The sequence below is a fragment of the Euprymna scolopes genome, chromosome 3, assembly GCF_053919585.1.
Source record: "Euprymna scolopes isolate OS-2025 chromosome 3, ASM5391958v1, whole genome shotgun sequence".
NCBI lineage: Eukaryota > Metazoa > Mollusca > Cephalopoda > Sepiida > Sepiolidae > Euprymna > Euprymna scolopes.
In genome coordinates this window covers 76,192,451-76,218,893 of record NC_136484.1, presented here as the reverse complement: position 1 = coordinate 76,218,893, position 26,443 = coordinate 76,192,451, and the positions used below count along the sequence as shown (strand labels likewise).

General features: G+C 31.8%; 1 protein-coding gene across 1 annotated transcript in view; it reads right to left on the bottom strand.

Moving 5' to 3' along the window:
* Nucleotides 1-2,626: 2,626 nt before the first annotated feature.
* Nucleotides 2,627-26,443, bottom strand: part of LOC145256329 (cysteine-rich hydrophobic domain-containing protein 2-like) — a 157,127-nt gene continuing 133,310 nt past the window's right edge. Inside the window, exon 6 of the mRNA XM_080115107.1 lies at nt 2,627-26,230. Coding sequence (XP_079971233.1) covers nt 26,180-26,230 — 51 coding nt within the window. The 3' untranslated portion in view covers nt 2,627-26,179. The remainder of the gene's footprint in view (nt 26,231-26,443) is intronic.

Here is a 26,443-nt window from a genome sequence, read left to right as displayed (position 1 = left end):
TCAATCCATTACTTCTGTACTTTCTCTTAACACAACTTCTTGTTTATTGTTATTTTTATTTTATTTCTTTAAGGCAGTTATTAGGGGCTTATATGCTTTAAAGTTGTATTATCAAAGAAATAATTGGGAATTAATGAATACATATAAATTAATAGGAATGTAAACTTTATAAAAACAAAATTCACAGAATTAGCAACTGAAACCTAGTTGGAAAAAAAAAAAAAAAAAAAAAATTGACCAGTATTTTCTGAACAACCTTTACTCTATAATAAAAGACTGATGTGTATTTGTTTGTATATTTATATGTATATAAATATGTACATCCACCCTGTCTGGCAAAAAAGCTAGCAAGTTAAGCACATACTTTTTAACCCCCAGGATGAAACATGTGGTGAGAGGATGCAAGAATGCCAATAGCAAGTCGAGCAACTATCTCAGACTTACCTTTCTACCTAAAATAAATTCAGAAAGAAATCCTCTACTCTGTAATAAAAAGTTTTTTTTTTTTTTCCTTTAGGTCATCAGAAATGATAATTTATGTAAAAAAAAAAAAAAAAAAAAAAACTTGATGTAAGTCCACAATTTTATATAAATATTTAAGTAAAATCTATAATATAAATCTCACCTGTCTGTTTAAATGTATGTCTACCTAAAACTTTGAACAGAGGCGACAGATTTTTAACGAAATTGGTATTGTTTAAAGCTCAACTTTTCGGACAACAAATATCGAAAAATTGGCTAGAAACATTAATTCCTTCACCCTTAACTGTCCCCTTTTCTACAGGGAAGGGTTACTTTTTTTTTTTCAATGATGTTTTTGAAAGTCATCCTCTTTTCGATTGACTAGCCTTAATTTAAATATTGACCACTTCCAGATTGGCGATGGGTGCAACAGCAAAGACGTCACTTTTTTTTCACATTCTTTTCCTCCTTTGCGGTACGGGTTAGAACCTACATGCCTACCTCCAAACATCCAGACAACGCCGTGCACCCAAGCTAGTATTTAGATAAATGAGTAAAAACACTGCTGAAGCATTCTTTTACTCATATTTGGTGATAGAGTATGCACTAGTACATATAAATATCAAGAAAAAAAAATGTAAAAAAAAGACAAAGGAAAAAAAAAAAAACAACAGTTGACGAAAATATTAAGTTGATTCATAATTTTCATAATTATTTGGAAAAATTTCAAATTTTGGTATAATTATTTCAATAAAAGGTCTATTTTTCAAAGCTGTTTATCATTTGTAAAATTATAAACCAATATGGAATGAGGCTGCATAGTCAACATGTTTTGTGGTAGTTGAAACAAGAAAATGGTGCAGTAGATACAGTATGGAAAATATGCAGTTGATATGTTATAACAGATTGTCAAGAAATTCGTCTAGAAAGATTTTTTTGAACTGGGCTCCTATCAAACATGGATGAAAAAGTTTTAAGCATTTTAATGAAGAATGATCCTCTATGCACTTGTAAATTGATAAACTCACTACACAGCCTGCCATATGCCTATACTTAGAAAGGATGGCTAAGATTAACAGACTAAGCATCTAAGTCTGTCATTCCTTAAGAAAAATAAGGCAAATCATCTTTTCATTGTAACGAGTCATCTTTTAATACAGTGAAACGAACCCTTTTTTAATATAGCAAGTGATGAAAAATGGATTTCTTATGACAATAAATGCAGGAGGCAGTGAGTTAAAGATAAATTCCACAATCTACCTCAAAACCTAACATCCATGGAAGAAAAATTTTACTATGAGACTAATGGGATACTCAAGCACGAAGTATAAACTTGTATGTTGGGCAATTGAAGCATATGAATGAAAAAAACAAAAAAAACATCTGGCACTTGTCAATAGGAAAAAGTTGTCCTATTTCATGACAGCACAAACCACACACTGCAAAAGTGATGCAGAAAAAAAATTTTCAACTTGTCTGGTCCGTCCTAACCATCAACCATATTCCCCTGACCCCCGCGACTAATTTTCACTTCTTTAAGTCTTCACAGAATGTACTTCAAGGCAGAAAAGGCAAACCGGTAAAAGATCACTTCTAATGTTTTTTTTTCAAATCCAAACCATCTTCATTTTTTTTTTTTTTCAAATCCAAACCATCTTCATTTTTTTTTTTTTTCAAATCCAAACCATCTTCATTTTTTTTTTTTTTCAAATCCAAACCATCTTCATTTTTTTTTTTTTTCAAATCCAAACCATCTTCATTTTTTTTTTTTTTCAAATCCAAACCATCTTCATTTTTTTTTTTTTTCAAATCCAAACCATCTTCATTTTTTTTTTTTACAAATCCAAACCATCTTCATTTTTTTTTTTTTTCAAATCCAAACCATCTTCATTTTTTTTTTTTTCAATCCAAACCATCATCTTCATTTTTTTTTTTTTTCAAATCCAAACCATCTTCATATTATTCAGATTGCATTAAAAAGTTGATTGGTAAATGGGAAAATGTCATTGAATGGTGAATATAAAATTGATAAAAATTTATTATTAGTTATCCATTTAATATTAATGTTGATTTGGTTATGATAAATTGAATTAAAAATGATAAAACAGAAATTATTTATGAATCAACCTAATATAACCAACAAGAAAGAAAAAAAGAGACAATGTTTTATGATAAAATTGCATACTTTAATGAATAGATTTGTTTTTTTAAAAATCCCTTCAAATAAAAACCAGGGATGATATTACAAATGTAGAATCCAATGAATATGAACAACAAACACATGAGTTAACAGTTTTTTTTGTTTTTTTGTTTTTAAATGTTTAAAAAGAAAAAAAATATGATTGAAAAGGAAGCATTTGTTTGGCTTTTCTACCATTTCGTAATATTATGGAATTAGATAATTACTAGTCTAAGAGTTTTATTTCAGCTCAGCTTTCTTGAAAAAAAAGAAAAGGAATTTTAAAACTTGATGACACCTCAAAAGAAAATCCTGTACCTTGCAAAAATAGTAGAGGGAGGAAAAAGAGTTGTTGAGAATGTTAAAATAATTCATTATATAGAATTTATTCAAAAACAACAAAGAGCATTATTGTCCACGATCATCTACTAATTTTGGTCAAAGTATCAATTCTTCGGCTTTAAATAAATAGTCTTGATAGGTTTTTTCAAATGATTCAAATTGACAATCCTTTATACTCAGATGAAGCAATGTCTGGAGGATGGGTTTGATGCAGCTGACCTAATTCGTCAATTTTATTGCAGGTCTTTCTGGTAATACATGATATAATATATGTATAAGATTTTGGATTGCAATAATGTTCAAATGCTTTTTATCATTTTTTGTTTCATTTTACTTCAATCAAAATCACTGCCCCCCCCCCCTCCCGGGCTAACACTTGATCTCGAGACGAGATGCATAAATATTTAAATATTCCATTAAAGTTCTTATCTTTCAAATGTAAACAAGTTACAAACATTAATTTTCCTCTCACTTATATCATTTTAGTCTATCTTTCTTGTGGTTTCACTTGATTCCAGAATAAGAATTCATCTTGTCTGATGAAGTATCCAGCTTAGTGTTGTTACTAGAAGCAACATCACTTACAGATGATGCTTATATTTGTGTGTCTAATTTTGATGCTGATCTTTCTGGCAGATTATATTAAAACTATATATAAATACCGATATGTTATTCTCTGCTAACCATGTTTTTATTTTAAAAAAGCATGCAAATGTGTTAATGTCATCTTATGATTATAGTGGAGTTTGTACTTATGCTGTTGATGAAACCAATCGTAAATCGTTGTGTCAGAAACGATCATATACAGAAACTTTTGATATTGAATTTCTGGAACTAATATACTGTAGAAACTAGGGATATGGCATTAAAAATTAGTAACAAGACACAGTACAGTATATAATACACACGTATATAATCAAATAACATTATAAATAAGGCAAGGCAAATACCATAACCAAGGGCATAAAAAAAAACATTGTCTTCGACATCATAACCTGAAAAAAATGAATCCTAGGGCCACTGGATCCCGGAGTTCTACTGTACTCAAATGATCATAATTTTTGTTTATTTCTAAGTTCTCATATGATTATTTTAAAGTACGGAAACTTTTTCCTCGCCTTAGTTTTTGCTGAGTCTTATGTGGGAAGTTGAAGTATATTTGTCTAAAATATTCCCTTTTGACATAAAGCGCAGAGGAATGGAGTATCATCAAATTAGATAACATTCGTTTACGTGTGGCTTTTTGAATGAAATGACAAAATTCTAACACTGATAAAAATGAGCCCAAAAGGGTTTTGTTGATGTGGTAGGCATGGCTGTAAAATCAGACATTATTTGAATAGTATCATTTACACCATGCTACCTTTCATGGCGAGAGAGAGAGAGAGAGAGAGGACTTACAACTAATGCAGGGGTGCACTGAAGGTTATTTTTGTTTTGAATAAGCTTTTATTGAATGATAGATGCAATTGTGGAGCACAAATCAAAGTCTTTTCACCTGCTCGTATTGGGTCATTTTATCACAATCTAATTGTAAATAGGAAAGAAGTAGATACATACATTTATATATACACACACACACACACAAAATGTTGCAACAAAATCTGACATTTGACAAAAAGTAAACGAAAGACCAGAAGGTGTTGGAGTATGGTAATGCCCTGTATCAATAAGATTGCTGCCAGACACCCCTACACCTTCTAGCAAAACTTTGCTTCAATATACAAAACTAAGACAACCCAAGCATTACAGTTCAATTTTCCTCACCTTGTCAGACGTGATTAAAGCAAAGACCAACAAGCATGCTGGACTCTTTGAAGGCTTTTATTTTGGAAGTGTTTGTCACTATAGACAAGGACATAATCGCTAAAAGATTGTCATTTCTGCTGACAGTGGTTACATTAAAAAATAAAGTAGTATGTAACTGTTACTAAATAAACTGTTGGGTCTCTGCATATAAAACTTGTTTTTATTACCTATTTCATTTTCTTTTTGTCAAGTGTCGGCTTTTGCTGCAACAGCTTACATATATAAGAGAAAGGAAAACAATTAAGCAAGTACAAGAAAAATTTTCACACTGCAACAGGTCGGGAGGTGCATATTTTATGAAAAAGGATGAATACATGTCTGCATTAAAAAAAAAAAAAGATTAACCCTATTCATCGAAGAAACCTAACCGATACAATTGACATTTTTATTTTTGCTAAGTTACTTTATGTCCCCTTAATAAGATAAATATGTATAACTATTAAAAAAAAATAAGTTCTTCATAAAAAAAAAAAAAAACTATTTTGACGGCTTAAATTACTGTAAATTTATTAATTGGTAAAGTATGAAACAGGACTTTGAATCTTGCAAGATTTGCAATTAAAGAAATTTTGTTTAAATGCATTAGAATTTAGATGATTAAAAGAAAAAGATCAGCTTCTAGAAAAACAATTTCCATTAATTTTTACCGATGATCTGAGGGTTTATCTTTTGTATCTCAGGAGAACATCCTTCCAGACATTGCCTTCTCCATCTTCTGGAAGCGTCAAAGGATTTATTACTTTTCGAAAGGGAGATTATTGTCTGTTGCATGAGGCAGCCTTATCTGGAAACTGACAAAGTTATGTTTGTAGCCAGACCTAACGGCCCACTTTTTTTTGGTGGGGGGTGGGATCTGGATACCAACTATAAACTGACCTTGTATCTAACCTTGCAAATATGCAAGGTAGGGAAGTAAATTCTTACAAGTTGAGATCAATATTAAAGAAAATCATTTTTATTTTATCAAGCAACCTTGTCCATATTGAAATAAAATGGCATTATTCTTTGATTTAGAATAATAACAGTTTAGCATTATATATAATTTTAAAAAATGACTGAAAGTGACAAATGAAACGCTTAATTTCAAGGGACACTTCAGTTCATCTTGATAATATACTAAACCACCTGTGATGGCATCACAAAAGACGATAAGATAAAGAAAAGACAATAAAAGAAGTCATGTGAAGAGACAAATGATGCAAATGATTAAAAGAGAAAGATTTATTACTAAAATAAAAATACTATAAATATACATTAGTAAATTATGAAAATATATATAGCAATTAAGCTACAAAGAATTTTCCTCAGGATTTGTCAGATTATATATATATTACTTGAAAATAGAGGAAAACAAAAGATGAGTTATTTTAAAGTTGCCTCAAGCTATGATTCATCCTTTATGTGTTATTCATTTTCAAGTAAATATTTTCTTATAAAAACATGATTATTAATCAATGTCAGAGTTAAATTATATATTTATTAATATATCTAACAAATACTTACCAAATAGGTCATGGGTTCTCTAGTGTGTGTGTGTGATATAATTATGCAAGTTTTTAATATAAATATTAATCATCATCATCATCATCATCATATCTTATTGCAATAGAAATTAACCCATCGTATGGCGGTGCTGTTTGCCTCCTTAAGGTCTTAGTTTGAGCAATGAGGACCCAATCAGCAGTTTTCCCCTAAGGTGGTGCATCGTTTGTACCTCTCCACATGGACATAAAGGTGAGGCATCTAGGCCCCCCTTGTGGAGATTGTCTTTTGTTTTGCCTACTTTGGCCCTGGCTCTATTTAGAGTCACCCAGTTTTTTCTACCAAGGTTTGAACTGTGGGGGAGTGTTTCTTTTGGGTCTGGTAGGGCTTCATTTTTATTCCTGCTGTTATAGTCCCGTCATCGTTCCATCCTATAGGAGGCAGCTTGCCTGGGATCGATTTCCTCTATATTGATGAAGCTACTGTGAGATTTTAGTCTTTGTCTCACTGATTGGTGGCTAAACAGTGAGTGCCTGTGGTTGTTAAGCTGTTTGTACCGTTCTATTCTGGTGATGACTTCTCGCCTGATATGTGGTGGTGGAATACCAGTTAGGCAGTATAGAGCTCGCAAGGGAGTTGGTCTTAGGGCACCAGTTATGGTCCGGTATGCCTTGTTCAGCTCTACACCAATTTTATGGGCATGGCATGATCTTGGCCATACTGGGGCACAATACTCCACTGTGGAATGGCACAGTGCGAGAGCTGTTTGCCTCAGTGTTTTGGGGTCGGCACCCCAATTGCTGGTGGCAAGCTTACTGAGAAGGCAGTTTCGTGATGACAGCTTGCCTTTCAATTTGATAATGTGTTTTCTAAAAGAGAGTGTTCTATCCAGAGTTACCTCCAGGTAAACTGGGAAAGGTTCATGTGTAAGCATGTTGTCATTCCACATGACAACAAGTCTCCGATTTGCTTGGTGATTATTAAGAAAAAAACAAAAAAATAAAAAAATAACAGCCACTGTGTTTGTAGACCTTACAGCAGCCTATGACACTATCAACCATAGGGCACTCATACTAAAAGTAGCCCAAATGATACAAAACTCAGCATTGGTGAGCATAATTGAATGTCTACTTAGTAATCGGCGTTTCCATGTTGAGATGGATGGAGAAAGGAGTAGATGGTTTATCCAAAACAATGGCCTCCCACAAGGTTCAGTTTTGGCTCCAACCCTATTCAATATCTACACTAACGACCAACCACAATACCCAAATATACAAAGATATATATATATATGCTGATGACCTATGCATCGCCACACAGACAAATAGTTTTGACATCATAGAAGACTCTCTGATGCTCTAGCCACACTCTCTAGGTACTACAAAAAGTGGTACTTAAATGCAAACCCAAACAAGACCCAGGTTTGCGCCTTTCATCTTAATATTAATCTATTTGGATATTACTTGCAAAATTTGGCAAGACAACTTATTTTCTTCTAAGATATGATTTGTCAACATTTTCATATTCACATTTACTAAATTAAAAGATCTTTTAAAAGTTGTAAAATTATTGCAAATAAAATCTTCAATATAAAATTTCATAACTACTAAAAAAGTTACATTCAATTTAAAAAGTTGCCATTCAATGACATGTGTAATATATAAATGAAGCTTTCTCATAGTAGAGAAACATTGCTTGTCTTTTTCTACTATATTTACTTTCACTGTAAGTGTTTTATTGCGAAAGGAGGGGCATCAGTCAAACATGCATAGCTAGAATGAGCTCGTAAAATATAGTAAAAAATATTTTTGTATACTCGCAGTTGAGGAACTTCCGTGAGCAATTTCTTTCCAAGAAATGCTCATCTATCGAACATAAGGCTGATTCCTAGCTGACTACAGCTGATCATTTTTTAAAGTGCAATGGTAACAAATTTTTGTTTAGCTGTCCTAGTAATCAAATTCTGCAATCATCAACACTATTAACCTTTATCCTCAAATAACCTTTTGGCCTTGGTTAGAAAAAAATCATGAAAAGTCAAAACATTCAAGAGTTATCTCCCTTTTCTTCAATTAATTTGGCCTTCGGGACAGGATCAAAGCGTAGTATCTGTTCCTTAGATGCTGCACTTCAATTTCTTGTTCTGTCAGTGGAGGAGAAATCCTTCACGACTGAGAATTTTTATTTTTGTTCCTTTTCTCCACATTAAAAAACGACCCTGGTGTCTAACTATCCTGTGGGGAGGCATTGTGAATAAGAACTGTTATATGTAGAACGATTACACAATTGTGAACAATTCCTACTTCAAACATGAAAGAAACTGTAGAAATGAATTAATTCTGAATTATATTTCATGGCATAGCAACATTTATGAGTAAGGTATCGATTTGATTAGATTGGTCCAATATCCTACCAATGAATGCCTCCTTCTTCCATTTTATAGCATAGGTTTAAGGCTTGCAAAATTCATACTAAAATTGAATCTTTGGTAAAGCATTACGTTATAATCAGTTCTATATACAATCAATATTATGTTATAATCAGTTCTATATACAATCAATATTATGTTATAATCAGTTCTATATACAATCAATATTATGTTATAATCAGTTCTATATACAATCAATATTATGTTATAATCAGTTCTATATACAATCAATATTATGTTATAATCAGTTCTATATACAATCAATATTATGTTATAATCAGTTCTAATGACTAATCTCTGGAGATTGAAGGTTTCATTATCACTATAGGAAATATTAACAAGAATACAATAAAAGTACTTCTTTCAAACTCCTCGGCTTAACGTTCACAGGGAACATGAGTTGGAACAGATATATTGAAAGCATTGCCAGGGTCACTGCGAGGAAGGTGAGCTCTCTACCATGTTAGAAAGTTACTTATGCTTGAAAGTATCCTGTACCTCTACAAGGTCATCATTCGCCCATGTATGGAGTATTGTTGTCACATTTGGGCTGGTGCATCTGCTACTAGTCTCTCACTCCTGGACAGGATTCAAAAGAGAGTTGTCAACCTGATAGGTCCTGAACTGTTATTCAAAGCTTCAACCTCTGTACCATCGACGAAATATTGCATCCCTCTGCCTATTCTACAAATATTTCAATGGTGTATACTCTGACGAACTACAAGCCCCTGTACCCCCCCCCTCGACATAAATACTCCCGACAAACAACAAAATCCCACCCCTACACAGCAGAGATCCTTAGATGTAAGAAGGGCTTCTATTCTAATAGTTTCTTTCCAAGAACTGCTAGACTCTGGAACCCTCTTCCAGGTTCCTGTTTTCCCAACTGTACTGACATGCAGAAGTTCAAGTGTCATGTGAACAGACATCTTGCTGCTCAACTCCCTACATAGTATCCATGCAACTTGTGTCCCTGATAGTAGTCGCCCACATCAGGGTGGCACTGTGCTTTGTTTGGCGTGAAAATGGAATAAAAACAATATCTGATAGAACGAGAACAAGGTACTGACAGATTAAATAAAGGATTTTCTGATTGAAAATTCTATGTTCATCTGTAAAAGATTGGAGATCACATCTGGCAAAACATTGTGACAATCAGAATCTAAAGAATCCAAATCATCATCTGAAAATTTGCGAAACAAAAATACAATTACTAATAATATAATCAATTAATTGATAAATATATTTACTTCGTTTTAGGTTTTCACTTTTTGTACACAAATAATATTTCTTTATTCTCTTGAGGAGAGTGCTCAATATCAGAGGTAGAGCATATAAGACTAATCAATGTAGACATTAAATTTCCATAGTAACAAGAATGGTTACGGCCATATCATGCTGAAACATCGGTTCTCATCGGATCACCAAAGTTAAGCAACATTTAGCCTTAAATGGGTGGCCGACTTTGAAATACCAGTTTGCCGTAACTAAGGAAGTGCGAAGAGGCTGTAAAAAGTGTCGAGTTGGGAGAATCCATCTCTCACTTCCGTGGAGAACCAATCACCCCCTTTTGGACGTTAAAAACAAAAGTCATGGATTACAGCGACCATAGTAACATGGATCGTGATCATGCATCGTGATCATGTCCTGCACCTGCTGGAATGAACCAAATTTACATAGATTGTTGGCATGTAAATGCGGAGAATTCAAAAGGAGGATGCAACACATAATCTGATAACCACCTTGTGTGAAATTGGCAGTTACCATGAATATTTAATTTCATGTCTACAATAATTGAACATATATGATGTTCTATCGCTATATTGCACTTCACTACATTGTAGATTTGGAAAAAAAAATTCATTTATTAAGTAAAATATACAGAAAATAAAAAAAAAACAAAAAACGTCCATATATTTCTGATATAAGTTCAATGTAGTTGTAATTCTAATGAAATTAATAAACTTCTTTTCAAATAATTCATCAATGTGTGTGTGTATGACAAATAGTCAAGTATGACATCACAATATATTTTACCTATGAAACCTTGTCATGGAATGATGTAAATAAGAGTTGGAGAAGGGAATCGTATGACATCACAATGTATTCTGATGTGAAATCCTTTGACTTTGTAATCCTAGTAAAAAACGTGATTGGCAACCGATGTTAAAGTTTAGAAATTATATTTAATATGTATAACAAATATTAATGCAATGGCTCACAGGTGGTTTAGTATATTCTTAAAAACCTTTAAAAGTGGCAAGAATTAAGCATTTTTTTTAAAGTATTTTATTTGGTAGTTGCTATAGGACATTAAACACTGAACCTGCATATATTTGCTAGTGTGTGTGTGTGTATATATATATATATATATATAAATAAAAAAACATGAAAATTATGGAAATAATTCACCAATATGATAGAGGAAAAAAAAAAAAGAAAAAAGGAAAATTTATATATTCATCAACATTTCATTTTTATTTCAACTTCCTCGGGATGATTGATTTGAAGAAATAAAATACAATATTTGAAATTTGGTGTGTTTGTAATGTGAAAAAAAAAAAAAGAAAAAAAAAGAAAAAAAAGATGTTTAGTCCTTTCTCCCCTCTTCATGTAATTATTACAATTTAATGCGTTACATACTTTGAATCCTGATAGTAACAAAAAACTTTTTCACATTACAAATACACCAAATTTCAAATATTGTACTTATGCTTTATTTCTTCAAATCAATCATTCTAAAGTCTTGAAATGAAAACGAAATATTGATGAATAGATAAATAATATCGGTTTTTCCTTTTTTCATACACACAGTTACATAGTTAGAAAACTGGGTTATTAACCCGACAGTGACATCAGATAAAAAGGAGAAAGATGCAACCTTAAAAGCTAGAGTCCCCTTTAAAGGGACTGTTAGAATCTGCTGGGCTCAAACAAAGCTGAAAAAGAAAAGATAACAAAATACATGGAATCTTACAGATATCTGCATTCCAGTAATTATAGGAGCAATCTAATGAAAAAGAATTTCAAAAACTGCCTGGCAGATACACTGTGTACCAAGTGCAAGCGATATACAAAGAATTGCATTTAAAGGGACTGTTAGAATCTTAGAAAGATCTCTCAGTTGGAATGTATGAAATAGCGGGTGAATGTCCTGGCACCAGTATGATACCCATCCCTAGCTAGAATAAAATAGAATTAAAACAAATGAATGAATATATATATTCCCACCAGGTAGTAGTAAAAGATTATGCTCAGTAAAATAAACTTGGGCATTTATGAAAAAAAAAAAAAAAAAAATAGCAGCAATGAATTGCATTCAATAAAAACATTACAGATGAAATCGATTTTGGAAAAAAAAAAATAGACATGAAAAGTAAATTTTAGAAAAGAATAAACAATGCAAGAAACTGAATATCTCCATAGAATTTAAACAGATTTGTGCTTTTTCCATTTATAGCAATGACAATCTTAAAGATGGAAAAAAGAACTGAATATATGCTAGCTGTGCGATAACAGAATTCTGTACTGTCACTATTTCTAAAGACTTGGGAGTTTTTAAAAGAAGTTATTTTTATTCACAATTTTAATCTTAAACTCAAAAGTTATTGACATTTTCTAACATTTAAATTTGGTTAAATATCAATATAATTAGTTAAATCTATATATCTAGAAAAGTGAATGTGTGTGTACATTTCCCTATGCAATAACTGTCAATTTTAAGTCTACAGACTCAAAATTTGATATACAGGATACTGAGATTTGGGAAAATCTTTGTGATCAGTTTTCAGCCAGAAATTTGGCTGTTAAGGGGTCAAAGTTCAACGATTTGACCTTTAAGAACTCTACCAAACTCCTCTGCCAATTTTGGGTCTAAACACTTGAAATTTTAGATATAGGTTCCTTGGACATGTATCTAACTTAATAACTTGATTTGAGCACAAAACAATAAATGTTCAGGGGTCATAATAGGGGTCAAAGTTTAAAAAAAAAAATTGACCTCCACAGTCTCTACCAAATTACTCAGACAATTTCTGGTCTAAACATTTGAAAATTGACATAAAGGGTATTCAGCGATAGGGCAAGCTTTTTAATCGGTTTGGGTTGAACATTTTTAGTTACCAATATATAAAGGTATGTATGTATGTTTGCATGTCTGCCTAAAACTTTCGACAGAGGTGATGGATTTTACCAACATCAGTATCGTTTTGAAGCTCGACCCTTCAGACGACAAATACCGAAAAATTGGCTAAAAACATTAATATCTTCACCTTCAACTGGGCACTTTTCTACGAGGGGGGGGGTCGCTTTTTTCGCCGATATTTTTGAAAGTCATCCTCTCCTTTCGATTGTCTAGCCTTAATTAAAACATAAGTCACTTCCGGCAGTGGTCGTAACAGCAAAGACGTCAGGCCCCCCCCCCCATTCTTTTCCTCCTTCGTGGTACGGGTTCAAGCTGCCTTCCTACTACCATTTTTTTTCTTCTTTTGCTCAACATATACATCCAAACACCCAGGCAACACCGGGCTGAAATGCTAGTTTTAAATAAAATTTTACTTCACTTATCTTTTTAAAATTTAATAGTTATGTTAATAATTTCATCAATATTATTTTAAAAACTAATTACTTATCCCCAAAAGATTTTTGTTAATTCTATTATAATATCTTTATATAGAGTTCCTTAAAATACACATAGAAACATAGCTCTTATTTACTTGCCTCCCCATATGAGCAAAGTTAAACACAAGGTCAGTTTTTAATGAGGGGGGGAACCTAACTTCCTAAAAAGGCCAATTTGGGTTGGAATAAAAGTTATTAGAAAAAAAAAAAAAAAAAAAAAAAGCCTCAGCCTAGAAAAATTTCTTCTTCACTAATCAAGGACAGACAAGATGAAATTTAATATCAGAACAGATACTACACTTTGTTCCTAGCCAAAAGATCCAAGAAATTCCACGCTCACATTGCATATTTTTTTTATCACCCGACACACACACTTTTTTCCCCCCCATCAATGCTTCATTTAATGCGCAAAGCACCAAATTCAACAGTGTATAAAAAGAAAATGGATGGTTAATAATAATAATAGTTTAAGGATTTTTTTTTTTCATCTATAATGTGTATCAGTTGAGTGAATAAACATTATGATTATCTTTTGGCATCTTTTATTTGAATGAAATCATTTAAAAACTTTTAATGAAAATAAAATATGCACAAATACCTATGCTAATAACAGGAATATAAAGGGATTCTTACATATTTCATCTGATAGTCCCCCAAAATGTTCTAAATTCATATTTAGCAATTATTCTAATTTTATCTTATTTAAATGATTTGCACTCATGATACTTTAAAACTATTTGTTTAAATATTACTCGATTAGAATTAAATATTATTCAATTAGAACAAAAAAATCTAATTGTAGTTAGATTTAGTTTGTGAAATTCTGCTGATATTTTCCAGTCAGAAGAGATATCAAAAACATGTTCCATATTTTGAAGGTTTCAATGAAATGTGCCCTTCATTTTCTTAAGTAGTAAACTTAAGAATTCTAATGGATTTTTAGAATTGAGATCTTTTAATTGAATGGCTTTTCATTAAATGGTCACATTGCTTGAATGGGGAACAAAACATGTTTATTCTGAACAAATTCTGAATGTCAATTGAATATGTAAGGTTCTATGTGATCTGTCTGCAGTGAAAACTGAAATTATTGTGAAAAAAAAAAAAAAATGCAAATTTATTAAACAAAATGTTTATATTTGTTAGTAAAATAATAATAAAAAAAAATCCTAACCTTTAGTTAAAACTATGAGAAAAGGCAACCAAGATGAGAAAAACTTTTAAATAACACATTTACGATTAGAATAAATCAACCAATATTAGGAATCTTGCAGAGGAAAGAAGTTCTTTCTTTTGAGTATGATTCATGTTTTATGAAGGAGTCAATAATTCACTGACAACATTGAGTAAATCTTGCAGATATACAGGATGTATAAAAATTATGTGTAAACCTTTTGAATCGTTATAACTTGTTCAATTTACTGAATTTGCAAACAAGATTAACAGAAGAGAAGAGTATCATTCATATATATATATTTCTGTAGAAATATCAATCTTTATATAAGAAGCTCAATGTGATTACATAGCAATATATAGAATAAATGACAAATTTATATTCCAAAATTCATGATGTTGACCATATTATTCCTTTAAATCAGTCGATTCATATAATTCTTAACAGTATCTGTTTCGTAGTGCAAAATCAATCAATTATTATATCAATTAGTGAATGTTTTCTGCCTTAACTCATCAGAAGAAATAGCAACAATCTATCCATCAAAAGGAATTGAAATGTAATTTGACATGGTGAAAATCTGAAAATTGGAAGAGAAGCTGCAGTTTCCTTTATATTTTTCCATTACGCCATATTGAATTTTATCAATTTTTTGTATATATATATATATATATATATTATAGACACACACACAGACACACAGCCTTTGAGACTTTACACGACCGGTCGCCACAGTCGATTGAAAATTTCTTGGGGCGACTAAAAGTCGTAAATCACTCGCCCGCCAGTAGATAAAATTTCTTTAAAGAAACAGGAAAAACTCATTTATTTTACGACCGACAAATATGTGGTGACTTAAAATGACATATGTCTCATCATTTGTGAATTCTTTCATCTCTAGCTGTGAGACCGTTGGTATTGAAAAAGACTGGTCACACTAAAGGTCAAATTTACACATTCGGCGTGTAGTCAAAATGTCGCTTTCATTTAGTTCTCTGATTTTGAAATTCATTTGGAAAAAAAATTCGACGTTACAACTACATACACTTCATGCTTACAAAAGCAAAGACGAACATTTGAAAGAGGAAAAAAAAACGCATCGTTCCGTCAAGCATCCGAAGAAATGATGCTTATTTCTATAGAACAATACTATGAATGATGCTATATAAAGAAACTGGTGTTGTATTTTAACGTTTTGTTGAATATTTACTGAAATGTTTGTAGTAATAAAATAGTTGATTTACAAGAGTTAATTGTAATTTCTTGAATTGTAAAATTATTTCCTATTATTGACTGAAACAAAGACAAAGTCGGACGAGTAAAAATATTTTGGGGCGAGTAAATTTTTCCTTACACTCGATCGGTGGTCAAGTGATTTTTTTTTTCAAATCTCAAAGGCTGCACACACACTAGCATTACAAATTGATTTTTTCTTTTTAAATAATTGTTATTTTATCAACTTGCATGAAAAGAGCTATGTAAAAGATGCTTAAAACCGTTTGAATTATGCAAATACCATCAGTAGTTCAAAAGTTATGAGAAGTTTAAGTGCCAAAATTTAAGCTTTTCCGTGGACATTTTTCTTTAGAAAAAGTGGACTAAATTATGGACATCATTTCAAGAAATTTGGTAATTTCATCACCATTTATTTATTTTTCAAGCTATTCTCATGAAATTTGGCAGTCTTATGTAAAATTGTGTGCTCTTTCTGATTATGCAGTCAAATCTGATGCGTCTCTTTACCATAAGCCAAGAATTATAAATTAAGGTGTACAAATTTCAATTTTTTTTAAACTGGCGCATGGTATCATACAGTGGGTGTCTCTTCATGAACAAAACTAACTATTTTACTGGTATTTAAATATATCCTTGAGAGTAAGTATTTACCTGCCTCCCCAACAAAGGAGAGCGTAATCTGGGGTGTAGCCATTGAATAAAAAGCATTCATGGCCGGTATTTACTACTCCCCTCAAAGAAAAAAAAATTGAGTAGATATGAATTAATCTCAGAAATGAATTGAAGAAAATTTTTCATATAGATTTTGGATTTCTATAAAAGATTGAAATTCCTATAGTCGACTAGAACTTATGCATTTTGGGACTAGTCCAATTTTCAATTTTGTAAATCCTCTCTATCTGGCCCAAAATATACCTCTATTTTCTGAGATGCAACCATAAATCGTACTCTACATGAATCCTTGAATGTAGTTTCCACAATACCAGGAATCCTGATAAGCAACAACTGTATATTCACCAGTTGATGGTAATTTTTATCATTTCTATTCTGTTTTACTGAAAATTCAATTATGTAAACAAAGAAATAAAACCGTAATTTTTTTACTTTGTTTCCACCTTAACACTTAAAATGATTACTTTTGTAGTTTTATGGTATGCTGAAAACGAATATCGCGTTTAAATTTTCTGCAAATAAGTAGTTTTCCAGATATTAAGCAATGTTATTTCTTATGTTATCGCTGGTGGCCATCTTGGAGCACGCAACTATGAGAAACTTGACAGAGTAAAAAATAGACTTCATGACTTAGTGAGAGATGCCCTTTTCTCTTCCTTGCAACCTCTCTCCCACAGAAGAGACGTTGCGAGCCTGTCTTTGTTTATCGTTATTTCCATGGCAAGTGCTTGTCTGAGCTCCAACCTCTCGTCCCTCATCAATCTTTCACGATAAACACCCGTCTAGCTGAAACGACTGTCAATAACTTTCCCCACTCTTTATCTGTGCCTAAATCAAAACGTAGATTCCATGAACAAAGCTTCTTTCTTAGAAGTGCACGCCTGTGGAACTCTCTTCGTTTACCTGTTTCCCACCTGACTACAACTTGGATGTCTTCAAGTACAACATAAACAAATTCCTGATGAACCACCTCCTTAAATAAGACACTTTATCAAAACTCCAATACTAACGATTACTACGATACTACCCCATTGATTACTGTACACGCAATAACCCTTATCCCTGAGTGGCTTCTGGGCCTTGATATAAGTGGTGACATCCATGCAAAAAAAAAAACAAACAAAAAAACAAAAGAAAAAACTATGCACAAACACACATACTAAAATGGCCACCAGCAATAACATAAGTAACATTGCTTAATATCCAGAAAGCTACTTATTTGCGGAAAATTTAAATGCGATATTCGTTTTCAGCATACCCGAAAACCTTAAGAGGTGGTCATTTTAAAGAAAAATGTTAAGGTGAAAACAAGGTAAAAATTTACAAAATACATCACAATGAAATTCTTTATCGAACCGTCTAATTATTATTATTATTGTTGTTGTTATTATTTAGATATTCTCACTTAAAAAAAACAAAACAAAAAAAAAAAAAACGGTTTTGTTTTACAGATTCAAAGAAAAAAAAAAAAAAAATGGTCCTGACAATGAGTTAAAAATAAAAAAAATTATACAAAATACTATTAGAAACCCACCCAATAAATGTCATGAGGACATTTAGTGGTTGGATTTCTAACTATTTTGTATATTTTTAAGTCATTGTTGAGATTTCAAAGACAGTTTTCTTGCGCAACACTAATTGTCGAAATAAACAAAAATTTGACATTAAATACACTAGAAACTTATCCAACTAGGTGGAAGAGTAGCTTATCTTGCCTTTGGTAATATTTATTTGGGTGCTTATGCACTTATGTTACTGTGCTAAATTTTCAAATCGTATTTTCAAGTTACATTCAAGTTTCACAATATCTTTTTTTTTTTTTTTAACAAAACACCCTTCCCTCCCCACGAAATTTTTTTATTTTTATTTTTTTACATAGGCGTCACCACTTATCAAGGCCGATAGGCCACTCAAGGATAAGCGTTCAAGAGTGTACAGCAGTCAAAAGGACAATATAGTAATCGATAGTAATGGAAGTTCGGTAAATTTGTTAACTTAAGTGGAATGGCGCATCAGAAACTTGTTCACGTTGAACTTGAAGACAACCATATTATAGACAGTTGGAAAGCAGGAAAACAGAAGGCAAGTCCACAGGCGTGCAGTTCGAAGAAAGAAGCTTTGTTCATGGAATCTATGTTTAGGTTTAGGCACAGATAAAGAGTGGAGGGAATTATTGATAGTGTTTTCAGCTAGACGAGTGTTTCTTGTGAAAGTTTGGCGAGGGGGGACCATAGATTGAAGCTCAGTCGAACACTTTTCATGAAAATAACGATAAAGCAGAAACAAACTCGCAACATCTCTTCTGTGAGATAGGGATTGCAGCGAAGAGAAAAGGACATCTCCCACCAGGCCACAAAGTCTATTTTGAACTCTATTAAGGCAGGACAAGTCTTTTCTAGCAGCTCCTGCTCATATGTGGCAACAGTATTCCATCCTTGGACGTATTTGGCTCTTATATAGATAGAGAATTGCATCAGCAGTGAGATATCTACTGGATCGATAGAAGGATCTGACCATTTTTCCAGTGGCCTTGGCAACAGATTTGATGTACATATTCCATTTAAGATCAGGAGTAATGGTCAAGCCCAGAAGCCTGTCAAAACTTGAGGCCTCCCCAAGACGAGAGCCATTCATTTCAATTGATGCCAGATGGGGATCAGAACGTTGATGATGTAAAGATAGAAGCTTGGTTTTAGATGCATTAAAAGTAACCAGCCACTTTCCCCATTGTACAACGTGATCAAGATCAGAGGAGAGAGAATCAGAGAGAACTTGGTCGTTTACTATCTTAGATGTACTACCATAGATGGTAGTGTCGTCAGCAAAAATGTCTACAAATGATGTAAGGATGTGATTTGGAAGATCATTAATGTAGATCAGGAAAAGAGTTGGGCCCAGGATGGACCCCTGAGTGACTCCAGCATTAATACTGTGAGCTTCTGATTTTTGCCCATCAACTACTACTCTTATGAACCTATCAGAGAGAAATGATTTAATAATTAAGACATTTCCAGCTATACATAACTGGAGATCTTGTGAAGTAAACCTTTATGCCATACCCTATCAAAGGCTTTTGATATATCAAGAGCAATTGCCCTAGAAAGGTTGTCTCTGTCGAGAGATACACTAATCCTATGAGATATAACTGTAAGCACATCTGCTGTAGATCTAGCAGAACGGAAACCATATTGTGTATCACTAAGAAGGTTATTTTTGCTGAGATGGTGGATTACTTCTGTATTTAACACAGATTCCAGCAACTTACTCATGACACACAGGAGACTTATTGGCCTGTACTGAGAGGGGGATGAACAATCACCTGAATTCTTAAATACAGGGCATACTGATGAGATTTTCCAGGGTGATGGGAAGAAATTCTACTTAAGACAACGTTTAAACAGTTTTGTAAGTATGGGCGCTAGTTCTGGTTGAAGTTTTTTTGAGTACTATAATTGGAATACCGGCAGGGCCAGTTGCTTTACTGGAATTAAGGTTTTTGATTAGCTTGGCAACATCATGTACAGATATTTGTATATCACATAGCATGTTTTCTTATACAGGAGGAAATATTGGGAGTTGGCGGTCTTGGTCGCAAAGGGTAGAATTAGCCGCAAAGTTCTTGGCAAAGAGTTTGGCTTTGTCTGATGCTGACGAGATTAACTCAGGTCCATTGATGATAGTTAGGATAGAGCACATGCTTCTGTTCAGGATTCTGTTTGCTATTTGCCAAAACTGGTGGGAACCAAGCCGCTGCTCAGCTACTTTGGACTTGATGGACTGAGCATATAACTCTCTTGCATTCTTTATTACTTTCTTACAATGGTTGCTGGCAGTCCTGAAAGCGGCTTTAGTTTCCATACATCTATTACATTGGAAGCAGTGGAAAAAGTGAATTCTGTTTGCAATAGCAGCAACACATTCTGGAGAAAACCATGGCTGGCTATTAGGTTTTTGCTGGAACTTTTTCGAGGGTATAAAATGGTCCATACCTACAATTAACCAATCCGTCAGGTCTGATACTATAGACAACACATCCTTTTTAAACATGGAATGCAGAGGAAGATCCGATATAAATGTACGGAAACTATCCCAGTCAGCTATAGTGTATCGATGGAGAGGTACGTCTGAGGACTTATTACATTTCATTTTTATCTTAAGAAAGTACAGAATAGTTAACAAAACACCCTTCCCTCCCCATGAAAATAATTCTGAAACTATTATCTATATGAAAATGGATGATATATACAAAGTTATCTCATCAATTTTGAAATATTCTTTGTCAACTTTGCTCGGTTGTAACTTTACTTCCTGTGGTCGTAAAAATCAAAATCAAAGATCAGTAGAAATGGACTTCTTTGTTTATATAGGCTGTAAAATTCCAGCCATATCAAATCAAATTTGACCCTACGCATTTGTATCCAAACGTAACGTATGAAATGTAAACATTGAAAAAACAGTTTCTCTTTTTGCTGTTGTCATTTTTTACCGTTTTTTCATTTTTAACTTGGAGCATAAAAACATTGAACGCATAAAAGCAGAATAAATTATCATCATTGGAATGCTTATTCTATTCTCTTTCCATCAATGTAATTCTTTTAAACATTGACCCAAAAATAAAAAAGATATGATTTGTTGAAGCACATTAGGTATGTAATGTTGCTGATGTCCATGAAAATACAGCATACGCTTGTAATGCTATATACACACATACACACCCACACACTCTTCTATCAATTTTGTTTGCAAGACAAAGCCAGTAAATGGAATGAGCAAGGATTCAAAGAATGCAGACATCATTTGGATAAATTTTGCATATCAAATTAACTTGTGTTTCTTTATTATGGTTTGTTTGGCTAAGATGAGAAAGAAGAGATTGAAGAAAATTTTTGTAATAATTAGAAATGGGAAGAAAGATCAACAATTAGAAGGTGATGAAACTCCCAAACGATTTTATGAACAAATCATACATTTCTAACAAATATTGTCTGTGATATTTAACAAGCTCATACATTATGCTGTACATTTGGAATTATTCAGTTAGCATTACATAAGTTTTCAGAAAAAAAAATACAAGAGCTGGCCTAGTTTATTTTATTTATTAAGAAAAAAAAAAAAAAAAAAAAAAAAAAATTTTTATTGAAAGACTTAAATACTGGAGGTAAAAAATGTCCAAAAAGATTTTAATAACTTCAATAATTAGAGTCCAATAAAAACTAATAATGTATATACAGTTTTAATGTATACTGGAGACTTATACACATTCATTAAAACTCAACCATTTTTATTTAAAAAAAAAAAAAACGTAATCGCATACTTACACACACATGGTGAAATTTATAAAGTGACAAATATATTTTGATTTATGGAACCTGAATATCCAACCAGTTTCATTAAAAAATTCAGTTTAGATTCTGTTTTGGGGGAGGGGAATAAAAAACAAAAGAAAACATCAAGTGTATATTCAGCACACCAATTATGCTGGCAGGAACAGATTTAGCAGGACTACTATAACATTGTTGTTTCAGTATTTACTTCAACAGTATGCAATACATGAATAGAGCTTAGTAGTAATATAAAAATATACTTAGGCATTTTCTCTGATTATTTCCTTCACATGTTTCTGTGTATAAGTGAAAGTGTGTGTGTGTGTGTGTGTACATTTCCCTACGCAATAACTCAATTTTAAGCCTACAGATTCGAAATTTGATATACAGGGTACTGAGATTTGGGAAAATCGATGTGATTGATTTTCGGACAGAAATTTGGCAATTAAGGGGTCAAAGTTCAACGATTTGACCTTTGAGAACTCTACCAAACTCTTCCTACAATTTTGAGTCTAAACACGCGAAATTTTAGATATAGATTCCTTGGACATGGATCTAACTTAATTTTATTTGACCCCTAAACAATAAATTTTAAGGGGTCATAATAGGGGTCAAAGTTAAAAAAAATTGACCGTTTTTTTTTGTTTTGCTCAGCATACACCTCAAAGCACCCGGGCAATGCCAGGCACCCATGCTAGTATATATATAAAAAGAGAGAGCAAATCATTAATTTTTGTTCGATTTATACCAAACATTAGAAACAGTTAATCTTCTTAGGTTGAGCAATAACATGAAATTGGAGTAAACTGTTGAGATCAGTACATTTTATTGATATACTGATATTGGATAGGATATAGAAGCCTCTGCTGTATTAATTCGCTTCTATTCCGAGGAAACTACAAAATATAAAAATGCAAAATCCAAAACACAGACTAATATTTTGTTTCTTTGTTATCAAAACCTTTGTTAAAATTAATAGATATTTTTCATAACTCTTCTACAAATTCCTCATATTCATCCTCTGTACAGAGACAATAAAATACCACTTCAATTTAACAAAGTTTCTATGAAAGTATGGAAATATTAATCTACTGATGTGTTTTTTGTTTAAATTTCATATTTTGCGATTTGTCCATTTTTCCATATGTTCTATTCGATTACATAAATCTGTGTGTGTATATAAGAGAGATACATACCTAAACAAACATTTTGACTACATATATCTAGACAGGTTTCAGCTAAAACCTTATTCCAGAACTAATAATATCAGGCTACTAACAGAAAACAAAGTTCTTCTGCCAGTGGCTTGAATAAGTTAAACATGTACATGTCAAAATGTTTGTACAAGTCAAATTTATACTAAAACATAGCTGTATTTGTTACTGAGCACTGTTATATAAACATTGTGGTTTCATAAGATTAACCCCTACAAACAAAAACACAATCATATTTTTTTCTTATACAATGCTTTTAACTTCAAAAAATTAAATGCACAAAAATAAATTGCTTTTCATCTAAAGTTATACACAAAGTAATTTGCAAACAAGTTATTTTTATACTTTTACTCAAAAGCATTTACTTTCTCTATAAGTAATGGTTGGAATGTTTGAAATACCAATGTGAAAATTCATCCCCCTCCCATAAACAAAACAAAAACTGTACTTTTTTTCAATCAAAATATTTATTGTTGCATAAACTAACACAATCCTATCAGTACTTTTAGCAAATTGTTCTAATCAGGTATTATTGTTTTTTTTTTCTTAATTGATTTCTTGCAATTCTAAAAATTCTTTAGAATAATTTTGTGTAAAAAATAATTGTTTTGGTCAAATTGCATATTTATATTTTTTTGTAAGAAAAATAAATTGTTTTAGAGAAACATTATTCTGCAACCAAGTCTTTGAAAAATATGCCTTCCAGATTTTGAGTGATGTAACAGCGCCATACTAAAAGTGTTCCTTTTCAATTGCTAACATTGATGAGGATGCTGAACATTCACTTCATTAAACTTGAATGGATAGACGAGCAACATGTTCTTTTTAAGCATTTGTTCCTTTTTCATTCAACTTAGGTTTCATTAAAAAAAAAAATTCAAATGAAATATGGATAAAATTGTGAATGCAATGAGATCAAATTTGTTGAATTATTTTGTTTTTATAGTTAAGCTGGGTGAAAATAATGACAAAAAAAACAACAAAAAAAAAAAAACGGGTTCAAGTTGTGCTGCAATTTGCAATCATTTGTGTTTTAAAGTCTTTTTCAATTTACAATGATTTTAAAAGAAAAAAGTGTGTAATTTGACAGAATGAAGTAGTTTTGAATAATTAAAGATTTATATTCAAATATATAAACAAACATTTTGCATACTAAAACATTTTTGATAACAAAAATGTACTGTACTTGTCAAAAAGGTGAAGAATTCAGATTAATTTGAAAACCAGGATACTTGTTTACAATTACGACGCCATGAAAAAAATGTTTCATTTTGAAAGTATGTACTCAAATAGTGATAAACTCTTAGAATATCAAAATGCATTTTGATAAAGAAATTGTATTTGACATTTTACCATTGCTGTCATACAGTCTTACATTCTACTTGTGTCAGAGGCACAGAAACAATCTATTTCAACATTTGAGTACTTTGTAAACCTATTCTTCAAAAATTCTGTTAAAATACAAAAAAATAATGTACATCCCAAAGATCTGATTTAACATTCAGGTACTTGGTTGGTGATGATACTTCTCAGTTTAACATAACTTATTTTAACATTTCCATTTTACTTCTCATCTGCAATATCACATAATTTCCAAAATTAGAAAAGTCTTGAAACTCAGGTTCACAAAAAACTCAAATGTTTGAATAATGACTGTTGAATTGTATAACTGTTATAAAAACATGGCTAAAGTGTGTAATGCTATGTCATAAGATTTAAAAAAAAGTTTTTTATGGAAATGTTAAGGATATTTTGAAAGTTTAACAATTGGAATAGCCATATGAAACATGAATTTAAAATAAAAATAATCCAAATTCATAGTGGGACTTATTGTAAAAAAATTTCCAAAACCAGAAACAATGCTTCATCCTTTGTTTTTCTGGATTTGGAGTGAGAATGAGAGAAATGAGGGATTCTTGCAAAAGGAAAAAGCAAAAATTATGACAAAAATTGGTTTTCTTGTATCATAACTGTAGAGACAAAACAACAAAAACAATAATAAAGGGATATGTGTGAATGTAAACAAGTGATGAGAAAAAAAAAAAAAAAAAAGAATGTGCATAGGTAAAGCAAAACAAAGAGGTGGGGGGAGCAGCAACAAAGAGGAAAGTGGGAGGTGGGAAAACATTTTTTGTTGCTCCTTTATGATCACTGCACAGAGATAAAAAGAAATAAGACCTTATTTTTTAAAACTGATCATTCTTTCAGAGTGAATATCCCAACAGTCAAATACTTGAGGTATTTTGAAAAGAAACAAGTAGTTACCTATGATTTTTTTTCCCTTTATTGCATTTCAAACATTACTTATTACATAATATAACAGGTGTTACCATGTGTTACGTTTAAACAATGGTATCATAAAAAGGTTCGAGATTTTAATTGCTCCATGAACCTAAATGTTAAATAAGATGAACATTTTGTGTTGTCTTTGTTTAGTATACATAAACACAATGCTGACACCTAATGCTATTATGTAATAATTATAATTATAATAATGAAAAAAAAAAAAAAAAAAAAAAAAACTATGTTTGTTATTCAAATGCTCCAAAATTTTCACATGGCAGAGTGATTGTGAAGAAGCAACCTTTTTTCTTCTTTAGACTTATTGAATTATATATTTTTTAAATAAGTTAAATGTATTGAGATGATAATGTCAGTCGAATGTTCCAGAAGTTTTGACTGCTGGACATCCAAAATGCCACACTATGTAGTTGGCAGTTCAAACAGGGTGTGAGGGTGCTCGGATATGAAGAAATGAAATGAATAGTTGTCCAGCTTTGATGTTTTGTTTTCTAGAGCAAGAAAGAGAGAGAGAGAGAGAGAGAGAGAGAGAGAGCAAGAGCAAGAGGAAAAAAAAAAAATAGGCAGTGGTTATGAATTAAGCAGGCCAGTCTGCACTCTTCCTGTCTGTTTCTCTTTCTTGAGAGATAGAGAAAAAGAATTTGACTAAGTAGTTACATATTGTTGTGCTAAGTTTTGTGGCTGTCAATAATCAAACATTTGATGCCAACCAGCAGTCAGGAGGAGTTAGAGGAATTAGATGTTGCTAACTGGCCAGCTTATGTTGGAGCAGCAGATAGAACAGAGAAAAAATAAATAAAAATAAAATTATATTGTCCAATGGAACCCGTTGACAATCATGATGAAAGACTTTTCAACGATGGTAGTAGCTCCCCACCCACAAGAAAAAAATATATAATAAAAACAACATTAATAAAAAAAAAAACAAGAAAACATTCAATCAGGCCGAAATATTGGAATTTTTGGAATAAATTCTACCATCAGCACCTGAAAAAAAAAAAAAAAAAAAGAATATATAATATTAAATTTATATTACTAATATATTTATGCTAAAATTAAAAGAAAACTAGTAAAGTTTTAATATTTGTTAATCCTGTAAATTTGTTTAGAAACCGGCACAGCCTGTACATTTGGATTACAAGATAATTCTTTTTTATAAACTATTAACAAATGACAGAATTGTTCAAAGAAACTGCAATG